Genomic DNA, 17,938 nt, shown 5'->3' on the forward strand with positions numbered 1-17,938 from the left:
GCTCTCTTCACACGGCGGCCCCTCTCAGTGCACACTTGTGGTGTCCTTCAAACCAGGCACCCAGGCAAACCGTGGGGCATCTCTTTCCAACACGGTTCCAACAAAAGTTCCAGACTGGGTCACCTGCGTGTCCTGAGCCGACTGTGAAGGCCGGAGCGATGGGCTGTGCTGGCTGGCCAAGCCTTCTACCTTAGGGAGAGGCAGGTGGTGAGAACAGCCCCAGCCACATCTCAACAACTGAAAGTCAGAACCAGTGTTTCCAAAAGTTGGTCGTTGGCACCAAGAAAGGTGGGGGTAGGCAAAAAGTGTAGAAGTCCAGGAAAGTGCTCAAAATCCTTTGAGCAAAGGCCGGGCGAGGTGGCTCACGCCAGTAATCCCAGCACTCTGGGAGGCCGAGGCGGGCGGATTGCTCGAGGTCAGGAGTTCGAAACCAGCCTGAGCAAGAGCGAGACCTCGTCTCTACTATAAATAGAAAGAAATTAATTGGCCAACTAAAAATATATAGAAAAAATGAGCCAGGCATGGTGGCGCATGCCTATAGTCCCAGCTACTCGGGAGGCTGAGGCAGGAGGATCGCTTGAGCCCAGGAGTCTGAGGTTGCTGTGAGTGAGGCTGACGCCACAGCACTCACTCTAGCCTGGGCAACAAAGCGAGACTCTGTCTCAAAAAAAAAAAAAAATCGTTTGAGCAAAATAGATAAAACAGAGCAGTGGTAGTGCCCCAGACACTGCAGATGGAAATCTACGTGTTATTTATATTTAATACAGGCATTTTATAAAACTGTTTTTTTTGTTTTTTTGAGACAGTCTCACTCTGTTGCCCAGGCTAGAGTGAGTGCTGTGGCGTCAGCCTCCCTCACAGCAACCTCAAACTCCTGGGCTCAAGCGATCCTCCTGCCTCAGCCTCCCCAGTAGCTGGGACTATAGGCATGTGCCACCACGCCCGGCTCATTTTTTCTATATATTTTTAGTTGGCCAATTAATTTATTTCTATTTTTAGTAGAGACGGGGTCTCGCTCTTGCTCAGGCTGGTCTCAAACTCCTGAGCTCAAACAATCCTCCCGCCTCGGCCTCCCAGAGTGCCAGGATGACAGGTGTGAGCCGCTGCGCCCGGCCAAACTTTCAGTATTGATGGTGAAGGTCCCTCTCCTTGGTCAGGGACAGCTAGGTGCCCCTCCTGCTTCCCAGGTTACTCACCTGCCACTCGGGAGACCCTGTTCCCTCTCTCACAGCTGGGTCTAGGGGGGATTTCCGAACCCTTGTGGCCCGCCCTGTGGCAAAACAGGGATCCTCAGACAGGAGGGGACTGGGGAAATCCGGAGGGAGGAGGCAGAACCGCTGTGATTTCGGTTCTTTGTGCTCCAGTATCCAGAGAGCGGCAACTGGTGCAATGTGAGGGGGGACAGGCAGAGGGAGTCGTCAAAGACAACCTCCAGGCTTATGGACGGGGTTCAGGTCTCAGCTCACGTGTCTTCCCCTGCGTGACCGTGGTGGCTGCAGCAGCGTCCCTCCCCAGTGCAGTTCTCCGGCCAGCTCACGGTCTGTCTTCCTTTGTCTCCATCCGGAATGTTCCTGGTCACTTATTTGCAGGCTGTGTCTGCCCCTGACTGTGCACCCCTTGAGAGCAGGGGCCACAACTGGTGCTCGTTCATGCCTGCACCCCGGTGTGCCCGGCACATAGCAGGTGCCCAGCAAACACTCTGCAGCCACGAACGAATGCATGCACGGATGGCCGATGCCACGGACTGGTCTCCGGGCTCTGCGTCCCAGCCGAGGTTCGGCCTCGGGGTGCTCCCCGTCCTGGGGCGGGGGTGCCCAGCCCCACCTCTGTGGATTGGGAGGGCCTGGCTCAGGCTGTTCCCCTCTTTAGGGGCTCCGGGCCCGTCCGCGAACCTCGCCCGACAGCCGGGCGGCCGCTGTCCAGCCGGCCAGGCGGCAGCCCCACTGCGCCTGCGCGGAAATCCCCACCCGCTCCCCTCCGGCGCGCCGCCGCCGCCGCCGCGGGGCGCGCGCATGCGCCGTCGCCCGCGCGCCGCGCGCCGCCCTCGTGCGCCTGCGCCGCGTCCACGGCCGCCGGCGCGCCTGCGCGCTGCCCGCCGCCCGTGGGCCCGGCCGGCGCCTGCGCGGTGGCCCCGGCGAGTGGGGGGGGCGAGGAGGTGGAGGTGGAGGAGGAGGAGGAGGAGGAGGAGGAGGAGGCGGCGGCGAGAAGATGGCGACTTCGAACAATCCGCGGAAATTCAGCGAGAAGATCGCGCTGCACAACCAGAAGCAGGCGGAGGAGACGGCGGCCTTCGAGGAGGTCATGAAGGACCTGAGCCTGACGCGGGCCGCGCGGGTGAGGGGCCGCCGGCCGACCCGGGCCCGCGGGAGCGGCGGGGGCGCGCGGCCGGGGCGCGCGCACGGGCGGGGGGCGCGCGGCGGGGGCGGGGCGCGCGCGGCGGGGGCGGGGCCCGGCGCGGCCCGAGGGGGACAGGTGTCCCCACGCCCCGGCGTCGTGGGCGGGACGCGCGCCCGCAGCCTCCGTACCTGGCGGGGGCGCAGGTGCCCGGGCATCCTTGCCGCTGGAGGAGGCGGGGGCCTCTCCGTGGTTGCGGCGGGAAGGGAGCGGGAGCCGCCGCGGCGTTGTCACCTGCGGGGGGGACAGGTGTCCGGCATGCTCGCCACCGCGGGCGCAGGGTGACGCTGAGGTGGACGCGCCGGGTGCCGCTCGCGGGCATCGTCGTTTCCTGGGCGTGGGGGTACAGGCGCTCCCGCGTCGTGGCTACCTGAGAGGGACAGGTGCCCTCACGTCGTCGCTCCCTGAGCGGGACAGGTGTCTCTACGCCCTTGTTACCTGTGCCCTGACTGCCTGGGTGTTGGGGGAGGAACGGAGGTCCCCGCTTGCAGACCTGAGATGGGACAGGTGTCTCTTCCTCTGGGACACCTGGCAGAAAGGTTCAGACCCCTTCCCCCGTGGGGTCCAAGGAAGCAGACTGTGTTCGTTGCTGGGACTTGGCGTGGTGACAGCTACCCCTTCCCCACGCCGCTCCCATGGTGGGAGCCAGGTGATGTTCCTGTCACTGGGACAGGGACAGCTGGCCGCAGCTGGCCCCTGTCCTCCCAGGACGCCGTGAAGGGACAGGTGTGCCTCAGGTGGCTGGGCACACGCGCTGTACAGGGGCAGAGCCGGGTTTTGCCAGGCTCCTGGCTGGCAGGGCAGGTACCCTGCTAACCTCACCTGGGCCCCGAGCAGGGGCTGGGTTGGGGGTGGGGTCCGAGCGTGGCGGCACTCACCCCGGCTCCTCCGGTGGGCCTCAGTTTACTCCCTTCCTAAAGTGTGTCCCGTGAGACCTTCTTGGTGGGTCAGGCAGGTGAGCGTCTTTTGCGCAGGTGGCAGTGAATCTCCGTTGGGTTCTCGCCGAGCGGTGGGACCCCTGTCCTGCACCCTGGGGCCTTGGGGAAATGGTCAGGTGGGCGTCTCACACACACACACACACACCTGGCCCCGGTCCGACCGGCCCAGGCGGACTTACCTCAGTCCCCGACCCCTCAGGTGGAACGTGCGGGTCGTGTTATTCTATAACCGGTTGCCTGTTCCTCCGTGAGGCCGGGACCTTGTAGACCGGGATTCCTGTCTCCATTTCTGCGTGCGTGTTGGTCGGGCGCTGCCTGTCCCCGAGGCACTGCCACCTGTGAGCGTGGCGAGCCCATCCGACCGGCAGCCCACCACCTTCTCGCTCGGGATGTAGGGACAGAGATGCCCCGGGAATGAATGAATGAATGAATGAAAGAAACAAAGTGTACGGCCCGAGTGTCCCCCACACAGCTCAGGGCTCCCGAGGCAGGAGTGTCCACGGCCACCTGTCCCCTGCACAAGGTGGTCCCCCGGCATGCGGTCGGGGGTCACCCATTTGTACAGTGACAGGGAGAAAGCGGTCACAGCCGTGTGGCACAACTCACTTAAGGTGTGCAGTGCCCTGCTTCTTAGTGTGTTCGCAGCGCCGTGCCACTGTCGCCACCGTGTAATTCCAGAACGTTTTTCATCCCCCAAAAAGGAAACCCCGTCCCCTCCCCCGCCCTCATTCCCTCCAACCCCCCCACCCCCACCCCCGGCAGCCACGAACCTACCAGAGTTGCCTGTTCTGGGCAGTTCGTGTGAATGGAGTCACGCGGCCCGCGGCCTTCTGTGTCTGGCGTCTCTCACTCAGTGTGATGATCCCTGGGTTCACCCGTGTGGTAGCACGCGTCAGTGCTCCGTTCCTTTTCATGGCTGAGTAATACTCCCCCGCATGGATGTGTCGCGTTTGTTTATCCATTCGTTGCTGCACGGATTTAGAAACGTCTGAGATGTGCAGGTGGCAGTTCTCTTGGCCCTGGCAAACGTTTCCCGTCTCTCTTTCTCCTGCGTCCCTCTCCCTGTTTACACCTCGCGGAGGGGGCGGAGGGGCCTTGGGCAGAGGTGAGCACGCTCTTGATTATTATTATTTTTTTTTATTGAGTCAGAGTCTCACTCTGTTGCCCGGGCTAGAGTGAGTGCCGTGGCGTCAGCCTCACTCACAGCAACCTCAGACTCCTGGGCTCGAGCGGTCCTCCTGCCTCAGCCTCCCCGAGTAGCTGGGACTACAGGCACACGCCACCACGCCTGGTTCATTTTCTTCCGTATCTATTTTCAGTTGTTCAATTAATTTCTTTCTATTGTTAGTAGAGACGGGGTCTCGCTCTTGCTCAGGCTGGTCTCAAACTCCTGACCTCGAGCGATCCTCCCTCCTCGGCCTCCCAGAGTGCTGGGACGACAGGCGTGAGCCACCACGCCTGGCCCGCGCTCCTGATTTTTAAGAGACAGAGTGCTGTAGGGTTCCACCCCCGCCAGGGGCCACTTGGCAACGTCTGGAGGCATTTTTGGGCGTCGTGACTCGTGGGTGCCAGGGGCGCTGCCCAGCCCTGCAGTGCACAGGGTGCCCCCACCATGGGGGATCAGCTGCCCCCGAGGTCAGGAGTGCCGGCGCTGAGAAGCCCTTGGTTAGAGGGGGCCGGGGGCGAGCTTTGCCCCCCGGGCAGACCCCGAGCACCCGGCCCTGTGGCTGTGCCACCTTGGGCAGGCCATCACCAGGACGGGCAGACTCATCCCCAGCCCTTTTGGCCGCCACACCTGGCCAGTGGCCGCCCGCAGTGCCCAGTGCGGGTGATCGGACCCACCTGGCGCCGGCTCCCCTGCTCCTTCCCCTGGTGTCCGTGCCCCCGCCCCCTCTGTGAGCCCGCGCCTACTCCTGCGTGTCCGCTCGCGGGCAGCGGTGCCAACAGCACACCTGGCCCGCCTTCTCGCGGCGGAAGGCGGGCCCAGGGGACGGGGCCCCGAGGGCTGTGCTGGGTGGGGGACGGGGCGTGATGTCCGGGGGCAGCCGGCTGGTCTCAGGGCAGGGGACGTGCGCACGCGGGAGTCCCCCCATCCTCAGATGCGGGTGGCGTGGTGCTCCGGGGGGCGGGGACGCTGATCCCCTGTGTGACTTTGTGTTTTTTTTTTGTTTTTATTTTTTGAGACAGAGTCTCACTCTGTTGCCCAGGCTAGAGTGAGTGCCGTGGCGTCAGCCTCGCTCACAGCAACCTCCAACTCCTGGGCTCAAGCAATCCTACTGCCTCAGCCTCCCGAGTAGCTGGGACTACAGGCATGCGCCACCATGCCCGGCTCATTTTTTTTATATATATTAGTTGGCCAGTTAATTTGTTTCTATTTATAGTAGAGACGGGGTCTCACTCTTGCTCAGGATGGTTTTGAACTCCCGACCTCGAGCAATCCTCGGCCTCCCAGAGAGCAGGGATGACAGGTGTGAGACACCGCGCCCGGCCGGCTGTGTGATTTTGGGCAGCTTTCTTGACCTCTCTGAGTCCCAGAACCTGGACCCATAAGGTCGGGGCAGCGCCTTCATTCCACCAGACGACAGTTTTCATTGTCTAGAATGTTCCGGGCCCCGTGCTAGGCGCCGGGGGCCTCGGTGGTGGGTATATGAGGCATGTTGGGGCCGGTGTGGTTCTTGGGGGGACAGGAGAAAATCGCCGCAAATGCATGAAACAGGACAGTAGGGGGGGCAGTCAGGCTGGAGGGGCTGGGACCCCCACGTCAGAGAGGGTCCCAATGGCAAGTGGCCAGTTCCGCTCGCTGCTGGTGTCCGAAACTGGTTTTTTTTTTGTTGTTGTTGTTTTTTGAGACAGAGTCTCACTTTGTTGCCCAGGCTAGAGTGAGTGCCGTGGCGTCAGCCTAGCTCACAGCAACCTCAGACTCTTGGGCTCAAGCGATCCTCCTGCCTCAGCCTCCCGAGTAGCTGGGACTACAGGCACACGCCACCACACCCGGCTAATTTTTTCTATATATTTTTAATTGGCCAATTAATTTCTTTCTATTGTTAGTAGAGACGGGGTCTCGCTCTTGCTCAGGCTGGTTTCGAACTCCTGACCTCGAGCGATCCTCCCGCCTCGGCCTCCCAGAGTGCTGGGATGACAGGCGTGAGCCTCCGCGCCCGGCCTGAAAACCGCCTTGTTCGGATATAATTCCCTCAACGTTCAGTCCGCCGTTTGGTGCTTTCTGGCGTGTCCCTGATTGCAGACCACCACGCTCCGCCTGCGGAGCCGCGTCCATCCGTCGTCCCGAAAGAGAGACCCCGTCCCGTCCCCGCTAGCCGCCAGCCCCTCCCCCTCCCGGACAGCTGCCGCTAATCTGCCTTCTGTCCCTGTGGATTTGCCTGTTGGGGACGTTTCCTGTAGATAGAATCATGCCGCGTGTGGACTCTGGTGCCCAGCTCCCTCCCGTGAGCGACCCGTCCTCCAGGCCCTTTTTTTTTTTTTTTTCTTTTTGCGACAGAGTCTCGCTGTGTTGCCCAGGCTAGAGTGAGTGCCATGGCGTCAGCCTCCCTCACAGCAACCTCCAACTCCTGGGCTCAAGCGATCCTCCTGCCTCAGCCTCCCCAGTAGCTGGGACTACAGGCATGTGCCACCACGCCCGGCTCATTTTTTCTATATATTTTTAGTTGTCCAGCTAATTTCTTTCCATTTTTAGTAGAGACGGGGGTCTCGCTCTTGCTCAGGCTGGTCTCGAACTCCTGACCTCGAGCGATCCTCCCGCCTCGGCCTCCCAGAGTGCTAGGATCGCAGGTGTGAGCCACCGCGCCCGGCCAGTCCTCCAGGTTCTCCCGCCTTGTCTCCTGTCTCGGCACTGCAGCCCTTTTCAAAAGAAAGTTTGCGGCCAAGTGCACGGAGCTGGAAATGCGCCGTCCCGACCTCCTCTGAGCGTGCAGGTTGATTCAGGGGTGCTGAGTCCGGGCACCGCGCCTGTCCCTCTGTCCTCGGGCGCCCAAGTCTCTCCGCCCTGTGGCCGTGTGGGTCGTGCCGCCGTGGGCGCCTGCGTCCACGTCCTCCACGGACGTGGCTCCTAGTCTCCGTGGGGGCCGATGGCGGCGGCTGTCCGCGGCCCGGGCGAGGGCGAGTGGCCCCTGTGGACGTCCGGGTCACGGGGAGGGGTGTCTCGGCAGGGGGTGGCCGGGAGCAGGTGGATTTTCATGGCATGGTGGCAGGTGTGGGGAAGGGAGGGTCGTGTCACCTGCTGGCTGGCCAGGGGCTCAGGCCACAGCGGGGGGCCCCTCCTGTGAGCCACCTGCGAGTGCCCCCAGCCTGCAGCGCCCGAGCCAGAAGAATCCCCGGCCAGGCGTCCGGGCTGGCGTGGCCGGGGCTGCAGGAAGGAGGTGCCCTGCGAGGCTGGTGGCTCTGCCCGGCACGGGCGGGAGGAGAGCGAGTCCCCGGGCCTCAGGCAGGGCGCCAGGGCGGCTCAGGCTGGCGCAGCTCGGAGCCCGCCCCCAATCCCGGCTTTGGCACCGTCTGCCGCTGTGCCGCTGCTCCGGCTGTCTGGTGCCATCTGCAGCCCCGGCCCGGGCGCACGCAGGCGTCCCCGGGCTGCTCTGTTGGGGGACGGGGCGCCGCCCTCCCCGCCGAGAACCCCAGCCACCCTGACACCGTCCACTGCACACCCGTATCGGGCCGGATGGTGGTCCTTAAAATCCGTCTGTCCACCCTGTACCTGCTGGATCCTGTGCGCGGGGCGGTAGCCAGAAAAAAGGTCTCTGCACCTGCGGGTTTTTTTTTTTTTTTGAGACATAGTCTCACTCTGTTGTCCGGGCTAGAGTGAGTGCTGTGGTGTCAGCCTCGCTCACAGCAACCTCCAATTCCTGGGCTCAGGCGATCCTCCTGTCTCAGCCTCCCCAGTAGCTGGGACTACAGGCATGTGCCACCATGCCCGGCTAAGTTTTGCTACATATTTTTAGTTGTTGGCCAATTAATTTGTCTCTATTTTGAGTAGAGACGGGGTCTCGCTCTTGCTCAGGCTGGTATCGAACTCCTGACCTCGAGCGGTCCTCCCGCCTCGGCCTCCCAGAGTGCCGGGATTGCAGGTGCGAGCCTCCGCGCCCGGCCTGCACTTGCAGTTAGGGTAAGAATCTAGAGAGGAGATCAGCCAGGATCTCAGGTGGCCCCAGGTCCAGCGATGACCTGGCTGCAGGCCGGGGAACGCTCCCGGCCGAGGACCCCCCCTCTCCCCCCAGGCCGGCAGGGACGGGAAGGCCCCTCCCCTGGGACCTGCATGGCGCGGTGGCCTTGATTCTGGGTCTCTGGCCTCCCGAACTGTGAGGGACTAAATCTCTTTTGTTTCTTGTGCCACCCCGAGTTTGTGGTCCTTTGTGACTGCAGCCGCAGGGCCCTCCCTGGCCCCCGGCCCTGAGACGGACTTGCAGCGCCGGGCGCCCGGTGGAGACCTCCCTGGGATGGGGGCCCGGGTGACCGCAGATGGGCACCAGGGCGACTGGGCGCGGCCGTGCGGGGGAGGGGCAGGGCGTGGCCGTGCGGGGGAGGGGCAGGGTGTAGCGTGGGAATCCTTGCGGGCCAGAAGGTCTCTGGTCGGGGGGGCGGGAGGTGGGGTGACCGGAGGCTTCCCCGAGAAGATGGTAAAAACACGTCCCCTGCACCCAAGGATTCCTGCCCCTGCTCAGCACCGGGTGGCTTTCACTTCCTCCCAGATTCTTGGTGCTCAGAGAGGAGGTGTCGTGGACGGGGAAACCGAGGCCCACAGGCGCTGTCCCGGCTGGGAAGAGGCAGGGCCGGCCTTGCGCCCCGGGCGGCCATGCCACCATGGGTCTGAAACAAGGAGTTGGAAACACACACTACCGTGTTTCCCCCAAAACAAGACCTACTCATGAAACGAGCCTCGGCAGGATGTCTGAGCGTGGGCGCCATGGCAGCCCCACCCCGAAAATAGGACCTAGTGACGGGCGTGGCTGCGCAGCGCGTCTGCACGACCCGTGCGTGTCGTCGCAAAGCTGCAAATAAGCCCTGGGGCGTCTTCTTGAGGAAAAATACATATAAGACCCTGTCTTATTTTCGGGGAAACATGGTAGGCCTGTAATCGTGGCAACTGACGCCTGTAATCCCGGCACTTTGGGAGGCCAAGGCAGGAGGATCGCTTGAGGCCAGGAGTTTGAGACCAGCCTGAGTGAGAGCCAGACCCTGTCTGTTCAAAAAATAGAAAAATTCGTCGGGCATGGGGGCGCATGCCTGTAGTCCCCACGGGCCCTGGGTCTGTGCCGAGAACTTTCCCTGGTCGTGTCTAGCCAGGAGGCAGATCTTAGAGACCCACAGTGTCTTTTTTTTTTTTTTCTTTTACTTTCTAAAAGATGGAGTTGAGGCCGGGCGTGGTGGCTCAATGCCTGTGATCCCAGCACTCCGGGAGGCCGAGGCGGGAGGATCGCTTGAGCTCTGGAGTTCGAGACCAGCCTGAGCAAGAGCGAGACCACGTCTCTGCTATAAATAGAAAGAAATTAGCCAAGCAACTAAAAATAGGAAAAATGAGCCGGGCGTGGCGGTGCATGCCTGTAGTCCCAGCTACTGGGGAGGCTGAGGCAGGAGGATCGCTTGAGCCCAGGAGTCTGAGGTTGCTGTGAGCGAGGCTGACGCCACGGCACTCACTCTAGCCCGGGCGACAGAGTGAGACTCTGTCTCAATAAATAAATAAATAAAAAGATGGAGCTGAAATTCACATAAAATTGACCCTTTTAATATACAATTCGCACCACCTCTGTGCACATTCTTCCAGCTCATTCTCACCCCCCCCAAAGGAAACCCTGTCCCCATCAGCAGTCACTCCCCCCCCCCCACCCCCCAGCCCCTGGCAGCCACCGATCTGCTCCCTGTCTGTGGGCCGGCCTGTTCCGGACACTTCCCATCCGTGGAGTCACTCGCCGTGCGGCCCTTGGTGTCTGCCTCTCTCGCCCAGCAGCGCCCCTTCTTTGTTTTTTTTTTAATACTACCTATTTTATTTCATGATTTTTTTGGTTTTTTTTTTAACATCAGAAGTCCCAGGTAAAGGCAGCCTGTTTTCTTTTTTTATTATTATTATTATTTTTAATACTACCTATTATATTTCTTGTGTTTTTTTTTTTAATTAGAAGTCCCAGGTAAAGGCAGCACATTTTATTATTATTATTATTATTTATTTATTTATTTTTGAGACAGAGTCTCCCTTTGTTGCCCAGGCTGGAGTGAGTGCCGTGGCGTCAGCCTCGCTCACAGCAACCTCAGACTCCTGGGCTCAAGCCATCCTCCTGCCTCAGCCTCCCGAGTAGCTGGGACTACAGGCATGTGCCACCACGCCCGGGTCATTTTTTTCTATATATATTAGTTGGCCAGTTAACACTAGCCAGTTTTTTTAAATTTAAGTTAATTTCTTTCTATTTATAGTAGAGACGGGGTCTCGCTCTTGCTCAGGCTGGTTTCGAACTCCTTGAGTAATCCGCCTGTCTCAGCCTCCCGAGTAGGTGGGACTACAGGCAGGTGCCACCATAGCTGGCTAATTAATAAAACTTTTTTTTTTAGATAGTGTCTTGCTATGTTGCCCAGGCTGGTCTTGAACTCCTGGCCTCAAGTGATCCTCCCGCCTCGGCTTCCCAAAGTGCTGGGATTACAGGCGTGAGCCACCACACCTGTGGCACTGTTCTATTTAATAAAAAGTGTCAGTTGGGGCCAGGTGTGGTGGTGGTGTACCTGTTGTCCCAGCTACTTGGGAGGGAGGCTGCGTTGAGCTGTGATAGCACCCGTGCACTCCAGTCTGGCTGACAGAGCGAGACCGTGTCTCAGAAAAAAAAAAAAAATGCCACTTTGGACCCACTGAATCGATACCGCAACTCACCAATCTAAGGCTCCGCAAACCGTACCAACTTTTTTTTTTTGAGACAGGGTTCTGCTTTGTTGCCCAGGCCAGAGTGAGTGCCAAGGCGTCAGCCTCACTCACAGCAACCTCAGACTCCTGGGCTCAAGCGATCCTCCTGCCTCAGCCTCCCGAGTAGCTGAGACTACAGGCATGCGCCACCATGCCCGGCTAATTTTTCCCATATATATTTTCAGTTGGCCAATTAATTTCATTCTATTTTTAGTGGAGACGGGGTCTCGCTCTTGCTCAGGCTGGTTTCGATCTCCTGATCTCGAGCGATCCGCCGGCCTCGGCCTCCCAGAGAGCTAGGATCACAGGCGTGAGCCGCCTCGCCCGCCGTACCAACTTTTGTAACTAAAGTTTGTTAGAGCACGGCCACGCCCATTCTCTCCTGGCGTCTGTGGCTGCTTTGCCGGGGCCCACGGGCCGGGAGATGTTGCCATCTGGCCATTCGCAGAAGGAATACATGGCGGCCGCCGCGCCTGAGGGCGCCACCTGCCATGGGAGACCCTGTGACTGGAGCAACTGGCTGGCTGGCGGGACGCAGGGCAGGCAGGGAGAGGGAGGCAGGCGGCACCTCTTCTCCCACCTCGGGGGGGCCCCTGAGCCACCAGGGAGCCCAGGGATGCAGACCCCCCTGGCTCCCCACGGTTCATTCTGCTCCAAAGCTCTGGGGTGGGGGCTGGCATTTCGGGTGGGGGTCTGGGGACCCTGTGGTCCCCACTCTGTGTGGAGGCCTGGGCACCCGGTCACCCAGGTGGAAGAGGGGGTCAGCCTTGGGCACGGGGAGGGGGGGGAGCGGGGGTGGGGGGGGCAGTGGCTGTCCGGGCCTGGGTTGATGGCGCGGTGGTTGGCATGGGGCCAGACAGCGGGGGAGGTCGTCCCTGCCACCGCCCTCAATTAGCCCAGCTCCAAGGGAGCCCGCCGGGGCCACTCTTATCCACCCCCTCTCCCCCCCCCCCCCCCCCCCGCCTCTCGGGCCCCGGTCCTTGCACACGCAGGCGGGGCTGGGCGGCTAGTCAGGTTCCGCCAGGTGAGAGCCCAGGGCTGAGTGTCACCTGGCTGTGCTCCTTGCCGGGGGCTTTTCGGGGCTCTGTGAGATGCATCATCAATGACAGTGCCCCCCCATGACAGTGCCTGGGGGTCAGGCGTTGAGTTCTTGGTGCTGGAGGTTTCTTTTTGCTTTTTTTTTTTTTTTTTGAGACAGAGTCTCACTCTGTTGCCCAGGCTAGAGTGAGTGCCGTGGCCTCAGCCTCGCTCACAGCAACCTCAGACTCCTGGGCTCAAATGATCCTCCTGCCTCAGTCTCCCACTACAGGCATGTGCCATCAGGCCTGGCTAATTTTTTCTATGTATTTTGAGTCGGCCAATTAATTTCTTTCTATTTTTATAGTAGAGACGGGGTCTTGCTCTTGCTCAGGCTGGTCTTGAACTCCTGACCTTGAGCAGTCCTCCCGCCTTGGCCTCCCAGAGTGCTGGGATGACAGGCGTGAGCCGCCGCGCCTGGCCTGGGGGTTTCTTTTTAAGCGGGATCCTCTGCGAGCCGCCACGAGGTCGTGGGGGGTCTGGCCTGGGCGTAGACGGGCCTGGGGGAGCCCGGCCCAAGCGCAGCGCAGCCCACGGCGTGCAGGTGGGTCTGCCCGGGGCGGTTGGCCACGCTTGGGGACGTTTGTGGTTGTCATGACTGGATATAGGGTGCTCCTGGCAGGGAGTGGGCGGAGACCACAGGCGCCCCTCAGCCCCTTCCATTTCCCAGGTCTGACCCCAGTGTCGTGCACCGGGCCTGGGGCGGCCCCACGGGGGTCCCTGAGCCCCTGCAGCGGGCAGGGTGCCGTGGCTAGAGGGGCGCCGGGCCAGGGGCCCTCTCTAGGAGGAGACAGGGCAGGGTTTGCTGGGGGCAACGGGCCAGGGGCCCTCGGGGTGTCTAGGAGGAGACAGGGCAGGGTTTGCTGGGGGCAACGGGCCAGAGGCCCTCGGGGTGTCTAGGAGGAGACAGGGCAGGGTTTGCTGGGGGCGCCGGGCCAGGGGGCCTTCGGGGTGTCTAGGAGGAGACAGGGCAGGGTTTGCTGGGGGCGCCGGGCCAGGGGCCCTCGGGGTGTCTAGGAGGAGACAGGGCAGGGTTTGCTGGGGGCGCCGGGCCAGGGGCCCTCGGGGTGTCTAGGAGGAGACAGGGCAGGGTTTGCTGGGGGCAACGGGCCAGGGGCCCTCGGGGTGTCTAGGAGGAGACAGGGCAGGGTTTGCTGGGGGCAACGGGCCAGGGGCCCTCGGGGTGTCTAGGAGGAGACAGGGCAGGGTTTGGTGGGGGCGCTGGGCCAGGGGCCCTCGGGGTGTCTAGGAAGAGACAGGGCAGGGTTTGCTGGGGGCAACGGGCCAGGGGCCCTCGGGGTGTCTAGGAGTAGACAGGGCAGGGTTTGCTGGGGGCGCCGGGCCAGGGGCCCTCGGGGTGTCTAGGAGGAGATAGGGCAGGGTTTGCTGGGGGCCCTCGGGGTGTCTAGGAGGAGACAGGGCAGGGTTTGCTGGGGGCCCTCGGGGTGTCTAGGAGGAGACAGGGCAGGGTTGCTGGGGGGCCCTCGGGGTGTCTAGGAGGAGACAGGGCAGGGTTTGCTGGGGGCCCTCGGGGTGTCTAGGAGGAGACAGGGCAGGGTTGCTGGGGGGCCCTCGGGGTGTCTAGGAGGAGACAGGGCAGGGTTTGCTGGGGGCCCTCGGGGTGTCTAGGAGGAGACAGGGCAGGGTTGCTGGGGGGCCCTCGGGGTGTCTAGGAGGAGACAGGGCAGGGTTTGCTGGGGGCGCCGGGCCAGGGGCCCTCGGGGTGTCTAGGAGGAGACAGGGCAGGGTTTGCTGGGGGCAACGGGCCAGGGGCCCTCGGGGTGTCTAGGAGGAGACAGGGCAGGGTTTGCTGGGGGCAACGGGCCAGGGGCCCTCGGGGTGTCTAGGAGGAGACAGGGCAGGGTTTGCTGGGGGCGCCGGGCCAGGGGCCCTCGGGGTGTCTAGGAGGAGACAGGGCAGGGTTTGCTGGGGGCGCCGGGCCAGGGGCCCTCGGGGTGTCTAGGAGGAGACAGGGCAGGGTTTGCTGGGGGCGCCGGGCCAGGGGCCCTCGGGGTGTCTAGGAGGAGACAGGGCAGGGTTTGCTGGGGGCAACGGGCCAGGGGCCCTCGGGGTGTCTAGGAGGAGACAGGGCAGGGTTTGCTGGGGGCAACGGGCTAGGGGCCCTCGGGGTGTCTAGGAAGAGACAGGGCAGGGTTTGCTGGGGGCGCCGGGCCAGGGGCCCTCGGGGTGTCTAGGAGGAGACAGGGCAGGGTTTGCTGGGGGCGCCGGGCCAGGGGCCCTCGGGGTGTCTAGGAGGAGATAGGGCAGGGTTTGCTGGGGGGCGCCGGGCCAGGGGGCCCTCGAGGTGTCTAGGAGGAGACAGGGCAGGGTTTGCTGGGGGCCCTCGGGGTGTCTAGGAGGAGACAGGGCAGGGTTTGCTGGGGGCCCTCGGGGTGTCTAGGAGGAGACAGGGCAGGGTTGCTGGGGGGCCCTTGGGGTGTCTAGGAGGAGACAGGGCAGGGTTTGCTGGGGGGCGCCGGGCCAGGGGGCCCTCGGGGTGTCTAGGAGGAGACAGGGCAGGGTTTGCTGGGGGGCCCTCGGGGTGTCTAGGAGGAGACAGGGCAGGGTTTGCTGGGGGGCCCTCGGGGTGTCTAGGAGGAGACAGGGCAGGGTTTGCTGGGGGGCCCTCGGGGTGTCTAGGAGGAGACAGGGCAGGGTTTGCTGGGGGGCCCTCGGGGTGTCTAGGAGGAGACAGGGCAGGGTTTGCTGGGGGGCCCTCGGGGTGTCTAGGAGGAGATAGGGCAGGGTTTGCTGGGGGCCCTCGGGTGTCTAGGAGGAGACAGGGCGGGGTTTGCTGGGGGGCTCAGCGTGTAGTGGAGCCCCTTCCTACCCTGGAGCTTGGGGGCTGACACGCCCGCGTCTGGCCGGGTGCGGGTCTGGGCCCCTGGCCTCCCTTGTGGGCGTCTCCCACGGCAGAGAGGGGCACCCGTCCCAGCCAGGCTCGGCCGAGGTGCCACCTGCCGGGCGGGGTACGGGTGTGCAAACAAGGACCCCACCTCGCACACCAGGGCCAGGGACGCACAGGGAGCCGATATTCGTTACCCACCACACGGAAGCGAAGCTTGGCCGGGGCCTTGGCATGGGACTTATGATGAGACACGTGCGGGACGGGCAGGGCCTCACCCACACCCACACCGCTGGCCTCAGCCCGTCCCCGCTCCGCCGCTGGGTGACCTGAGGCCCGGTGCCCCCCCCCTCTGGCGAGGGGGTCACGGTGGTCTCCGCCTCATCAGGTGGCGGCGAGGCTCGGGTGAGTGAAGGCGTGCTGTGCGTTCCCGGGGTGGGGTGGGGGGGCGTGTGCGTGGCGCACTGGGGCGGGCACTCAGCCGGCAACCGCGGGCAGGCGCTGCAGTCCCACCCCCACCCCAGGACGGCCGTCTCTGGCCCTGGAGCAGGAGGGCGGGCGGTCCTGGGGCTGGGAGTCTGCATGCCGCTGAGCCGCGGGACCGAGAGGCGCGGAGACGGCGCACCGCGGCTGTGTCCTGCGCTCTGGCGGCCGCGCTGAGGCACGCCGGCCCCACGGCTGCCCAGAGGCCTCGGGTCCCAGTTTCCTGCGTGAAAGTCTCCACCTCTGTGCTCACGTGCACCCCGCCCGGCCTGGAAGTTTTGCTCTGTGGCAGGTGCGTGTGTGCCTGTGTGTGCATGTGTGCGTGTGTGCATGTGCACGTGTATGTGCGTTTGTGTGCGCGCGTGTGTGCGTGTGCACGTGTGTGCACGTGTGTGCACATGTGTGCACATGTGTGCACGGGTGCGTGTATGTGTGTGTTTGTGCGTGCGTGTGTGCGTGTGTGCACATGTGCTTGTGTGCACATGCGCGTGCGTGCATGTGCGTGTCCGTGTGTGTGGGTGCGTGTGTGCACATGTACTTGTGTGTGTGCACGTGTGTGCGTGTGCGCACATGTGCTTGTGTGCACATGCGCGTGCGTGCATGTGCGTGTCCGTGTGTGTGGGTGCGTGTGTGCACATGTACTTGTGTGTGCACGTGTGTGCGTGTGCACATGTACTTGTGTATGTGTGTGTGTGCATGTGCATGTGTGTGCGCGCGTTTGTGTGTGCGCATGTGTGCATGTGTGCACATGTGCTTGTGTGTGTGCACATGTGCGTGTGCGTGCAGTTCCAAGCCTGCCTGGAAGAGCAGCTTTCTTGTTTGTCACCAGTTGGGTATGCAGATGTCCTGTCCCTGTGCACCGGTGCCCGGTCCCGCCCCCAGACCAGCCTGAGCCCGGGGCTCCCCATCCGGGGGCAGAGCCTCCCCGAGAACTTCTGCAGGCGGTCCGTCCTTCCCGTTCTGCTGCGGTTTGCCTTGGAGGGAAGCTCTCTGCCATGAATGTTTTTTTTTCTTTTTGAGACAGTCTCACTCTGTTGCCCGGCTGGAGTGCTGTGGCGTCAGCCTCGCTCACAGCAACCTCAGACTCCTGGGTTCAAGCGATCCTCCTGCCTCAGCCTCCCGAGTAGCTGAGACTACAGGCATGTGCCACCATGCCCGGCTCATTTTTTCTATGTACATTAGTTGTTCAGCTAATTTCTTTCTATTTATAGTAGAGACGGGGTCTCGCTCTTGCTCAGGCTGGTCTCAAACTCCTGACCTCGAGCAATCCACCCGCCTCGGCCTCCCAGGGAGCTAGGATGACAGGCGTGAGCCTCCGCACCCAGCCCTGAGTTTTTTTTTTTTTTTGTTTTTTTTTTTAAATAAAATCATTTATGTTTCAAGACCGAGATTGAAATTGAAAACAGAAATGCCAAAGCACTTCCCTTTCCTCTGCGTCTGGCACTGCTCACCTATGTGAGGAGGGCGGGCCGGGCACGGCCAGCCGGTCACTCTCCGGAGATCTCTGGGAGGAAGTGTCTGCACAGCCAGGCAGGGCGCCCGGCTGGTTCTGCAGGGCTGGCCGTGCATCCCGGAGTTAGGGACACAGGGAGGCTCGGAGCCGGGGCAGTGAGCTCTCTGCCTTCCTGGCAGCAGGAGGGGGACAGGGGCCTGGGGGAGGCTGCCTGCGGAGGCCCGAGTCTGCTGCTGCTGTTTTCCCCAGGTCTCCGCTGCCCTCCGCCCTGGGGCCTTTTCCCCTGGTCCTGCTGCCCTCCTCCCTGGGGCCTTTCCCCCTGGTCCCCGCTGCCCTCCTCCCTGGGGGCCTTTCCCCCTGGTCCCCGCTGCCCTCCTCCCTGGGGGCCTTTCCCCCTGGTCCCCGCTGCCCTCCTCCCTGGGGACCTTTTCCCCTGGTCCCCGCTGCCCTCCTCCCTGGGGGCCTTTCCCCCTGGTCCCCGCTGTCCTCCTCCCTGGGGACCTTTTCCCCTGGTCCCCACTGTCCTCCTCCCTGGGGACCTTTTCCCCTGGTCCCCACTGTCCTCCTCCCTGGGGACCTTTTCCCCTGGTCCCCGCTGCCCTCCTCCCTGGGGGCCTTTTCCCCTGGTCCCCGCTGCCCTCCTCCCTGGGGACCTTTTCCCCTGGTCCCCACTGTCCTCCTCCCTGGGGGCCTTTTCCCCTGGTCCCCGCTGCCCTCCTCCCTGGGGACCTTTCCCCTGGTCCCCACTGTCCTCCTCCCTGGGGGCCTTTTCCCCTGGTCCCCACTGTCCTCCTCCCTGGGGGCCTTTTCCCCTGGTCCCCACTGTCCTCCTCCCTGGGGCCTTTTCCCCTGGT

General features: G+C 62.8%; 1 protein-coding gene across 4 annotated transcripts in view; it reads left to right on the top strand.

Moving 5' to 3' along the window:
• The first annotated feature begins 2,187 nt into the window (after window positions 1–2,187).
• Window positions 2,188–17,938, top strand: part of CRTC1 (CREB regulated transcription coactivator 1) — a 61,153-nt gene continuing 45,402 nt past the window's right edge. For all 4 annotated transcript variants that reach the window (XM_020283962.2, XM_020283963.2, XM_020283964.2 and 1 more), the window contains exon 1: window positions 2,188–2,334. In XM_020283962.2, coding sequence (XP_020139551.1) covers window positions 2,209–2,334 — 126 coding nt within the window. In that variant the 5' untranslated portion in view covers window positions 2,188–2,208. The remainder of the gene's footprint in view (window positions 2,335–17,938) is intronic.

Source organism: Microcebus murinus, chromosome 4 (genome assembly GCF_040939455.1).
Source record: "Microcebus murinus isolate Inina chromosome 4, M.murinus_Inina_mat1.0, whole genome shotgun sequence".
NCBI lineage: Eukaryota > Metazoa > Chordata > Mammalia > Primates > Cheirogaleidae > Microcebus > Microcebus murinus.